Source organism: Mytilus galloprovincialis, chromosome 12, assembly GCF_965363235.1.
Source record: "Mytilus galloprovincialis chromosome 12, xbMytGall1.hap1.1, whole genome shotgun sequence".
Classification (NCBI taxonomy): Eukaryota; Metazoa; Mollusca; class Bivalvia; order Mytilida; family Mytilidae; genus Mytilus; species Mytilus galloprovincialis.
In genome coordinates this window covers 67,099,283-67,110,788 of record NC_134849.1, presented here as the reverse complement: position 1 = coordinate 67,110,788, position 11,506 = coordinate 67,099,283, and the positions used below count along the sequence as shown (strand labels likewise).

Here is an 11,506-nt window from a genome sequence, read left to right as displayed (position 1 = left end):
AACTCTCTCATTCCTATATTTTTTGTTAGATTTTTATGGCATCTATATGAAAATAAGTAGATGTGGTATGATTGAGCCAGCTATACGTCAAAAGTAAAATCACAAAAATACTGAACTCCGAAGAAAATTCAAAACGGAAAGTTCCCAATCAAACGGCAAATTCAAAGGATAAAACACATCAAACGAAAACAACTGTCATATTCCTGACTTGGTACAGGCATTTTCAAATGTAGAAAATGGTGGATTGAACCTGATTTATAGCGCTAAACCTCTCGTGGGCACTACGCACAGTAAAACATATAAGTCCGATTTAAGAATAAGCAAAACGACAATGATACATACATGACATACATGAACAAACGACTACTAGCAGTCACTGACATGCCATTTCCAGACATCTGCCTTCATCATATTCTTGTTGGTGACCTGTTGTTGGGAGGTCATTCACGATGAAAATACCAATGGTTCTGGTGCAGTTCCGGTGTTCTATCTTTTTTGGCTCGGTGTAACAAAGACTTTTATGTACTTAATCGATTGTGTGTTGGTTGTTTAACGTCCAGTGGCAAGTACTTCATGGATGTTCAGTACAAAAAGGGTAAGAATAAGACCAAGAGTAATCATATTGATATCCCTGTCGCATAGATATAATTCATAGCATGAGCTAGACAAGGTTAGGCTAGGCTAGTTTGAAACTTTACATTATTCATCGAATTTTATCGAGGATTACTATACAGAGAAGTAATATCGGTAATAGCCACTGTTGAATAATATTTCTGTCATACACAGTCCAACAAAATTAGACAAGAACTTCAAATTAATGGGCACTTTCAAGACTTATACATGCAGAGCTATTTTGTATTGCTTTGAAGGAGTCAATTGCATATCAAATATTTAGAACTCACAAAAAACAAACTAAACATCTATATAGATAGTAGTGTAATCGGACCGCACACCATTGTAGCGCAGTTACAATAAAAGGCATCACAAAAACAGGTTAACAAATGAATGTCCATATACAGTTTGGTCATCTCAATTAAATGTTTTATTGATAATATAGCAAGCATTAAATTGTTGAGGGTGTTAATCGCTGGAGTGTCTTCATCGAAGAAATAATTTAATTCCAGGGGGTAAAGGGAAACTTTCTATTCCGATATCAATGTTGTTACATCGTTTTGCAAGTATTTTTCTGATCGTCCTTTTGCATTGCCCAAGTAAACTAAATTGCAACAAATATTGAGCTTTTATCCAGTCTATAAGTTGTGTCATTTTATGGCCTAACTGTATATCAGGGGAGAACAGAAACCAGTCTTGAGGAATCAATGCACTAGCATTGATTAGTAAGTAAACGGTATCAGAATGGTCACCATAGGCAGCAGCAGTGATTGGTCGAAATTCATGACCGTCAACGTTTGCACCGGCGTTTATAAGTTTCACTACGGTTTGAAGTAATTCTCTTTGTTCTCTTGGTCTTTGCAAGAGACTTAGATATCTCCCTTGAAGAAAATCTATTGTTCGACCGTCATAACTGAACTGTGTCGCTCTTACAATGTCGACATTACTTCTGCTCAAATAATCACAAGCGATAGACAATGGAGTTTTGTTATTGGTATCATAATAATCCAAGGAGCAGTTATTGTCTACCAGAAGGTTGATAATATTTTGATAATCCAAAGCCACTGCCAGATGTAATGGCGTCCATCCTTTAATGTCGCTTGCATCTATGTCAGCTTTGTGTTTTAATAACACTGAAATCACTTCTATTGACCCAACCTCTACAGCACGGTGTAATGGGGTCCTATAACAACTGTCCCTAAAGTCTATATTACAACCAGACAGAATAAGCAATTCAGCTACTTCTACATGTCCATAGTGACTTGCAATTGTCAACGGTGACATCTGATCGGCATCCCACACATTCGGATCAACCTCGTTTTCGATAAGCTTCTTGATAACGTTTGGCAAACCTTCCCTTGCAGCTAGATGAATTGGTTGAAGGTACGGAAATTCATCTACAGGCAAAGATAGGTCACAACCATTGTCTATTAATTGGATGGCGATGTTTTCGTGTCGAAGTTCTATAGCATGTGTCAGTGGTGTCCTGGTAAATATTATTTCGGCATCAATATTAACTCCATCCTGTATCAGTTGCTGAAGTTTTTCACTGTCTTGCTTCTCTATGGCGCCAACCATGGCAAACTGCATGGCTTTCTGCTTCATTTTCTCTATAAGAAAAATAGTACTGTTTTCTATATTTATCACAATCACACATCCACAAATTAAGGTGTTATTTTATTGTCACATATGGCTTTAACTTGCATGAATTTCTAGATTGAAATTAAGAGCATACACATATAGTAAAAATAAATAACACAATCTTTGGGGTATACGCACAAAATGTTTCGAAATACAGTGACATACGAACAATCAGCTAATGACATACTTTTCCCTCGTATTACTAGTTTATTAAAATGTAGGGTATGTTCGAGTAGTATATATTATAATCAAAACGACTGTGTGAAAAATATTTGTTTTTACACTGGTGGTCACGTTTTCCATTAACTAATCCTACGCGGTAACAAGAAAATTTTACCACCAGTTCTATAATAAGTTATACTTACTAGTCTAATAAAAAAAAATAGACATTGCCCTGGCTTTCCTTTAAAAAGATCAGGAACATATCCAGGATTTTTGAAAGGAATTTATGTAAAATTTAAACATTCTCATATGAGTATTCTAATTCACAAAAAAAAAAAAATTGGTGAAGACAAGTATTGCTCAAGCTGTTTAATGATTTCTCAATGCAATTATCATTTGCACGAAATATTTGCCTGTTTCTTTTTCAGTACTATTTATAAGACTAAAGTTGTTAACCTTCTTGTTTGCGATCTCTTTGAGCTCTCAGCACAGCGATGATGTCATCTTGGTCTGAGTATTGTGGTACTTCCGGTACAGCTGGAGCTGGTGGCAGGTCTTGAATGTTAACATATAAAATTAAGAATAAAAAACAGTTTGACTGTGTGTTTGAATAAAGATATGAAAATCGATGGAGAAAATATTGAATATTCTTGATAAAACCAAGATAACGAAATAAATAAAAAGAAGCAAAGAAAAAAGCAAAACAAAAAGTAATAACACAAAGGGATGTGAGAAAGATAAATTATGTGGACTTGGATGCATTGTGAAATGATTGTTAATTGTTTTTATTTCGTCCAATAACATAGATAAATTAATCTCATCAAATTATTTTTTAGCTGTAATACATGCATGAATTCGAAGTTGTTTGCATTGGCTTCGCACTAGCTGGCAGTAACTGCTAGTACTCTCAGTTATGTACTTGTTGTGGTTTGTATAAGTACTCTGCCACGTCTGGACTGTGTTGGATGTATTAGTTTTGCTTTCTAAATATCCGATCAGTTAATCCGTGTTCAAATGATTTTCCTTTGTTCTTATGTTGAACTGGAACACCACTTTACCAGGTTAGAAGAGTGTTAGCGCCTTCAAACTATCGTTCATGCATGTGCCTGTCCCAAGTCGTGGGCCTGTAATTCATTGGTTGTCGTTTGTTGTTGTATATAATTTCATTTTCGTTTTTTTTTTTTTACTTTGTTCATAAATAGGGCCTTGAGTTTTCTCGCTTGAATTGATTTACATTTGTCAATTTGGGATTTTGTATAGCTGACTATGCGGTATGGGGTTTACTGATGTTCCTCGTTTTCATAGTCGTAAGGTGACCTATATTTGTTAATTTCTGTATCACTGGCCTCTTGTGGTGAGTTGTCTCATTTGAAAGCATACCACGTACAATTCTTATTTGTATACGAAGATACATTTTTTTCCCAAATATGAAAGCTATCTCCCAAAAAGAAGATCAACTTTTAATTATACAATTGAACACTTATGACAAGAAGGACCTCGACGGTATCTGTCAAACCCCATCTATATACAATCATTTGATAACAAATAAAAGCAATAACTCCATTCCGATTGTATTATTTCTGAAGTATTATTTCATTGTTGAGGCTCGAGGCACACATTTTTTTACGGTGTATATTTATTACGTCTTGTACTTGTGCTGTTTAAAAATCTAATATCTATAATTATTGTAGTTTTTAAAGATTTACGACAAATACACAAAACGTAATAACAATGATCATATAAGGGCAATGACTATAATAAGCTAGGAGTCAATTGATGATATTGCTTTGTTTGACTCTTTGGAAGATATTGTATTGTTGAACAGTTTTCATTAAAGTTTTCAAGATCATACTTGTAGGCAAACTGGAAAAATCTGTGGTAAAACTTGTCATATATGGACAATCACTCTAATATGAAGTTGTCACACAGTTTTGGCTTAAATACATAATTAGTTAGTATACTAGTAGCTCAGCATTCTGAACATCTGCTCTTGTCAGAGTTTCTCTATTCATAGCGATTTTCAAATAATAGACAAAACTTTATACGCTTAACCCGTGTGCTCTATTTTTAGCCATGTCGGCCATCTTGGTTGACGCGCGTGGTCATCGGACACATGTTTTAAATATATATACATGTACGCCTATGATAAAAATATTATGGCCATGTTACGTTAAATTTGGTGAAGGATGATTTTTGTAAAAGTTCACGAAACGGCGGACGAAGACGAAGACGACAAACGAAGGACGCGAAGTGACATTTTTATAGCTATGTGAGCTAAACGTAAGAATAAGTTAACATTTCATTGTGATAGAATTGATTCAAATCACCAATACAACTAGAGTAAACCACTTGAATTGCAATATGGGCAAATTGTTCTGAAAACAGGCAGATATACTATAAAAATTGAATTTAGCTAATACGATCACTCAAGATCAACTATATTGTTTATACTGCTTCAAATGTGTACATAGTAAGGCAGCAACCATTTGATTTTCTGGGGGGGGGGGGGGGGGGCTATGTTTTTTTTTTGGAAAAAAAAGTTTGTTTCAAGTTTTTGGAGAAAAAATTAATAAGTTTTTGATTCTGAGAAAAAAAAAATTGCTTTCGACTTGTCGCGAAAAAAATAGATTGTTTTTCGCCGCAGGCAAAAAAAAAAATTTGTCCAGAAAAAAAAACCATAGCCCCCCCCCCCCACCCCCCCCCCCCCCCCAGAAAATCAAATGGTTGCTGCCTAATAAACCGCAAGGCAAACTGCTAAACCATTGCATGCGAGAACACTAACAAATATCGGCACATGTCTTAAGCTGTATTGCCTGTCATGTAATTAAACTTTTTCTTTCAAAAGGATATCAGACATGGCAGTTAAAATCAAGGTCAATTATCAAACAAACAACACTTTGAAAATTCGATCTATCCAAAAATAATGGCGAATGTCTATTTAAATAATTCCTCAACTTTATCACAATTTGTTGACAATGTATGCATGCTCTTACAGATGTCGACCAATCACAATGTACGCATTTGACAATGTTAACAATGTATCAGGTCCTGAAACTTAAATAAGAAGGACTTTCTTCATCGTAAATACATCTTCAATGCAGGAGGCAGAGATAGTTTATTGATGGCAGCATCTATATCGTCACATGTTGTTGACAACAACTTTCTTATTGTCCGTTTACATTGCCAACTTAACGTCAGCTGAACAACACCTTGCAATTCTATCCGTTCTGACAACTGGTGCATTTTAAATCCTAGATGGACTGACGAAACCGGCTGCCAGTCTTGTGGAATCCATGCTCCTGAATTTATTAGCATCTGTATAGTGCCTGTATGATCTGCCATTGCAGCTACGGTGATAGGGAGGCTCTGGTGTCCATCGTTGTTTGGAAGACTTTGACTTCCATCAATGTTAGCACCTTTATTAATAAGTGCCATAACCATGGAAAGAGTTTCTCTATCTTCCTTTGGAAGTTGCAACAGACTTAAATATCTACCTTGCATAAAATCCCTTTTCCTTGCTTCATAGCTGAATTGTGTTGCTCTAATAATGTCATAGTTTTTCCTGCTTAAAAAATCACATGCTATACAGAGTGGTGTTCTGTCATTGACGTCAGAAATGTCAAGCTTACAGCTGTTTTCCAATAAAATAGTTACAATTTCTTGATAGTTCAAAGCAAGTGCTAAATGTAACGGTGTCCATCCTTTAGTGTCGGTTATATTCATATCGGCCTTATTTCTAATTAACATTTCTATTACCTCGATAGATTCACTCTCGACTGCTCGATGGAGCGGTGTTCTGCCACAACTATCTTGAAAGTTAATATCTGCGCCGTATTTTATCAATTGATTAACTACATTGGTTCGACAATAATAACTCGCCAAAATCAAAGGTGTCATTTTGTCCGTGTCACAAGCATCCACATCAACATGCAACTCGATCAATTTCTCCACAACCTCGGACAAATCTTCTCTAGCTGCGAGATGGATTGGTTGAAAGTAAGGAAAGTGATTGACAGTAAGTTTCCGATCACATTCATTTTCAAGTAGAAGTATCGCTATGTCCCCGTGTTTTAATTCGATTGAGTGTGTCAATGGGGTTTTCGTGTACATTATCTGAGCATCAATATTAACGCCGTCTTCGATCAATTGTTTCACCTTTTGACTGTCTCGTTTCTCGACTGCACCAACCAGAGCAAACTGCATCGCCTTTTGTCTCATCCTCTCTATAGAAGTAAAATAAGTCGAGTGTATTACATAAGGGTCTAGAATACCGAAGAAATTCGCATTGCAATATATATTACACTGCATGGCACATACAAGTTATGAAATATAATTTACTGTGATCAGTTTCACAAAATATCTATTAATGACAAAAGTTGATAGTAAGTCTTGAAATATTTGGTATACTAACGATCAACAGACAACCAGTATTAAGACATTTTTGTGAAACGGATCACTGATGTCGCAACGGAAAATGCGTCACGATCTTTTACTGTTAAGTATGAATTACTTAAAATCATAGCTACATATCTTTTCAGTATGAACACATCGTTCTTCTTTTTAGTCAAGAACTTCTTATAATAGTTTAAAAAAAAATCAACAAAAAATAGAACTGCAAGCACAAAATTCCAAAAAAATAAAAACAAGAGGCTGTCACAACGACAGCAAACCGGATTTATTAACATTTATTTGTGTGCTGGCAATATATCACAAGAACCATTACTGATGAATGGTGAAAGTGAAAATCGTCAATATCAAATTTGACCTCCATTTTGTCATCAGTATCAACATATTAAAATTTGAAAAGCTTAGATTGAATGGTTCATGAGTAAATGCAACAACGTGAATGGAAACGCCATTTTACAATCTTTCAAGAACCATAACTCCTTAACGGTAAAAGTCAAAATCGTCATTATTGAACTTGACCTCTATTTTGTCATAAGTAACAACATATAAAAATTTTAAAAGCTTTGGTTGAATAGTTCATGAGAAAATGCACGGACACGACTGGAAACACCATTTTTCAATCTTTCAAGAACCATAACTCCTGAACGGTAAAAGTCAAAATCGTCATTATTTAAGTTGACCTCTATTTTGTCATCAGTAACAACATATTAAAATTAGGGAAGCTTTGGTAGAACAGTTCATGCGTAAATGCACGGACACGACTGGAAACTCCATTTTTCAATCTTTCAAGAACCATAACTCCTGAACGGTAAAAGTCAAAATCGTCATTATTGAACTTGACATCCATTTTGTCATCAGTAACAACATATTTAAATTTGGGAAGCTTTGGTAGAACAGTTCATGCGTAAATTCATGGACACGACTGGAAACTCCATTTTTCAATCTTTCAAGAACCATAACTCCTGAACGGTAAAAGTCAAAATCGCCATTATTGAACTTGACCTTCATTTAGTTGTCAGTAACAACATATTAAAATTTTAAAATTAATCTTTGGTTGAACGGTTCATGAGTTAATGCACGGACAACATTTGATTGCCGCCCGACCGCCGTACATCCCCAATTCAATAACCGACATTTTTGTCACAAAAATCCGGTTAACATGGTTAATAAACAAAACACAAAAAAGCACATTTCTTTTGCAATATATCACGCAATTTCATGACATGCATTTAACGCGCTGATAATGTGTTCAATATTGATAGGAGAGGTGGTGTGTATGTTATTGAAAAAGGAATCCAACGTTACAAAACAATGTTCGTTAGTTCAATTGGTTATTTGTAGAAGTTTACCTTCTTGTACAGGATCTACTCTGGCTTCTAACATAGCCATGATGTCTTCGTCGTTTTCTCTCTGTCGTAATTCGGGAACAGCTGGTGCTGGTGGAGGATCGAGTGTGTTGTTATTGGTCTGATTGTCCATCATAGAGATAACTGGAATCATAAAAAAAAATGTTTAAAACAAAAACATACATTTTCGTTTTATTATTTGTTAATGGTTATGCTTACTGGTAAAATAAAGGTCAAGAGGTGAAGCTATCATCGGAGTGACGGTAACGGCAAACCGTGAAGCTATACCATCGATCACTTAACATTTTTCGAAAGCACAAACATTTCAAAAAACTCTTTTAAAAAAAAATCGATTTCAACAAATATGCCGTTTTTAAAATATATATGGATTTAAAATTTGCGCCGTGTAAAGATTGATATATATAATCATGATAATTGATGACAATTGCATGATTACCAATTATCAACTCAATAGAAATTACAAACCATCAGTCATTACGATAGATACGATTGTTCATGCTTTATTGCCAAATATCAACTGAATAAAAATTGTAAACCATCTAGCATAACGATAGATACGAGTATTCACGATAGATTAACACATATCGCAACTCAATCGCCTAAAAGAAGTACAAACCCTCGATCACTAGATCGCGTTGAGACGAATAAGACCTACCGAATTAAGACTAATCTGGGTTTTTAAAAACACGAGCAACACGGCGGGTGCCAAATGTGGAGTAAGGTCCATTCAGAGCACCTGAGATCACCTCCAGTTTTTGGTGGGGTTCGTGTAGTCTTAAGTTGTCTATGTTGTGTCTTGTGTACTACTATTTAGATAAAGGAAGAAGTGGTATGAGTGCCAATGAGACAACTCTCCATCCAAAGAACAATTAATAAAAGTAAACCATTATAGCCGGGTCAATGAACGGCCTTCAACACTGAGCCTTGGCTCACACCGAACAACAAGCTTTAAAGGACCCCAAAATTACTAGACGTGTAAAACAATTCAAACGGGAAAACCAACGGTCTAATCTATAAAGAATCTGATATAAAAAAAAACGAAAAACACGTGTAAATATTATTACATAAACAAACGACAACTACTGTACATCAGATTACTATTTGTCTGTTTGTCTTTTTTATTTTTTAGCCATGCCGTTGTCTTTGTATTTTCAATCTTTAATAGAGTTTGAATGTCCTTTTGGTATCCCTCTTTGACACGACCGCAATTAAATCAACTCAAAGAATACAAGGTTGATTGATTAGATTTAGTGATTTCAGGCACGAATTCCCCCATAAAACAGGGAAATGTAAGTTGTAGCTAACCACATGTCTACCACCGAAATTGTTGTCAACATATAGTCCTCCAACTCTCTTACTCTAATAGAAATAAAATTTGGAATGAATTTCGCACTTAACAAAAGGTTAGACTTAAGATAACAGTGAAAATGAAAAGTTTATCCATTTAAAAAAAGGTCACAATTTCCTACTTTAGTTCAGAAATTTAAAGGAAAACAATACGTAAAGAAATGGATATATTTGAATTATTTCTTCAAAGAAGGAGTGGCATGGATAGGGTGCTATAATTATGGCACCCTCAACGGAGTTGGGGTGACGTATTGTTATTCTACGTTTCTTTTTTTTCTTATTTTTCTTATTCTTCTTCCACACATTTTGTCCGTCGTGTTTCTCGGAATCCTATGGACCAATGTTGATGGAACTTTACTATAATGAGGACCCCCATGTAAAGTTGTGCACCTTGGTATGGAATGGTAAAAGATGGCCGCCGTTTCCATGGAAACAGCAAAAATGCGAAAAAAGTCAAAATGTTCCAATCTGGAAGAAACTCCACAGGAATGGTAACTGACATGTGCTGATTTCCAATTTGACTTTGGAATTTTCAAAATGGCTGCCGTTACCATGGAAACAGCTAAAATATCAAAAATTCTAACTCTTTCGTTATAACACTCAGCTGGATGAAACTTTATAAAAATGTTACCCGGTACGCTAAGATGTCAAAACAATATTTTGATAATCCAAAATGGCCGCCGTTGTCATGGAAACTGGGGCCAAGTTTTGCATTGACCCTATGGAAAAATGCATAAAATCTGCATTTTCTCAGAGAGTATTGCAACAAAGTAAATGAAACTGCATTGATATATAACATGACATGTGGCAATTAGATGTCTGCTTTTAGAATTTTGGAATTATCTACTGTAACCATGGTTGCAGGACAAATGTTCAAAATTTCCTAAAAACATCAAAATGCTGCAAACTGGACGAAACTTTACAGGAATAGTGACTGACATGTGCAGAGTTGCATTTTGAAGTTGGAATTTCCAAAATGGCTGCCGTAACCATGGAAACAGCAAAATTGTTCAAAATTTCAAAATGCTCCAAACTTAGTAAAATTTTGCAAAAATGATAACTTGCAGGTGTAGATGCACTCTTTGACTTTGGAATCTCTAAAATGGTTGCCGCTCGCCTGGCAATGGGGGGACGAGGGTGCCATCCGTTATTGCTAGCAATTACAAATCTAGTTTCCTTTCTTTTTCACAGATCCTATATATATATATTCTTTTAGCCGCCCTGTATCCCACAATTAACCCACTTTTTTAAATCCATGAATCCAGCATTCCGTCTTCAACACAGGCACGTGTCTCAGATTTCTTCCCACCTCTATACTTAATATATAAGGGGGCGTAGGAGGGGGTCCTGATCCCGGGCTTAAAAAACATGAAATCCCGCGGTTCCGAATTTAAATAAATTTCAATCCCGACATCCCGAAATTCGAAAAAAAGAATTCCCGGATCCCGAAAGAGTCAATTCCAATATCCCGAGTTTAAAAACTCCATACTTGAGACTCCATATCCCGGATTCCCGATAAAGGTCCTACCCCCCCTCATATATAAGATATTATATAGGGGAGACAAGTGCCTGTGGTGTCAGTCAAGCGTATCATCTCCCTCATCTCAGATTTCATAAGAATTTTAATCCCTGTAAAAATCTCACTTAAAAATTATAATTACAATACAAAATAAATCATGCCGTTATCGGGGAAAAACATTCGCATGAAAACAGAAAATCGATTAGCATACTGCATCTATTTGATTGTTTGACATTTCCTTGTTTGGTTTTCTTGATAGATGATCCGTGTATGCCCGTATCAACTGATTTTGGAAAGAGTTTAATCCAGTCACTAATTAAACACAAATGTTGTTTCATTACACCGATAATTAGCTTACAAACCTGAAATAACACCCTGAAGCGGCTGCACCCTCAGTTTGTGTTCCGGAGAGAAATATCATAGCATTACCCGTTTTTGTTTTGTATTTATT

At 35.5% G+C, this 11,506-nt stretch overlaps 1 protein-coding gene across 2 annotated transcripts; it reads right to left on the bottom strand.

The window, feature by feature from the left end:
- Positions 1-1,029: 1,029 nt before the first annotated feature.
- LOC143054612 (uncharacterized) lies at positions 1,030-11,493 on the bottom strand. 2 transcript variants are annotated; one of them, XM_076227626.1, is made up of 4 exons: positions 11,418-11,493; positions 8,172-8,312; positions 2,872-2,970; positions 1,030-2,222 (listed from the first exon to the last, which is right to left on the bottom strand). In XM_076227626.1, exons 2-4 carry the CDS (start codon positions 8,302-8,304, stop codon positions 1,099-1,101), a joined length of 1,356 nt encoding a protein of 451 aa, XP_076083741.1. In that variant the 5' UTR covers positions 8,305-8,312; positions 11,418-11,493; the 3' UTR covers positions 1,030-1,098. The 2 variants fall into 2 exon arrangements, 1 of the variants encoding a protein (XP_076083741.1); XR_012971753.1 differs by lacking the exons at positions 1,030-2,222; positions 2,872-2,970; positions 11,418-11,493 and adding an exon at positions 5,209-6,638 and having other exon boundaries at positions 8,172-8,311.
- Between the last annotated feature and the right edge of the window lie 13 nt (positions 11,494-11,506).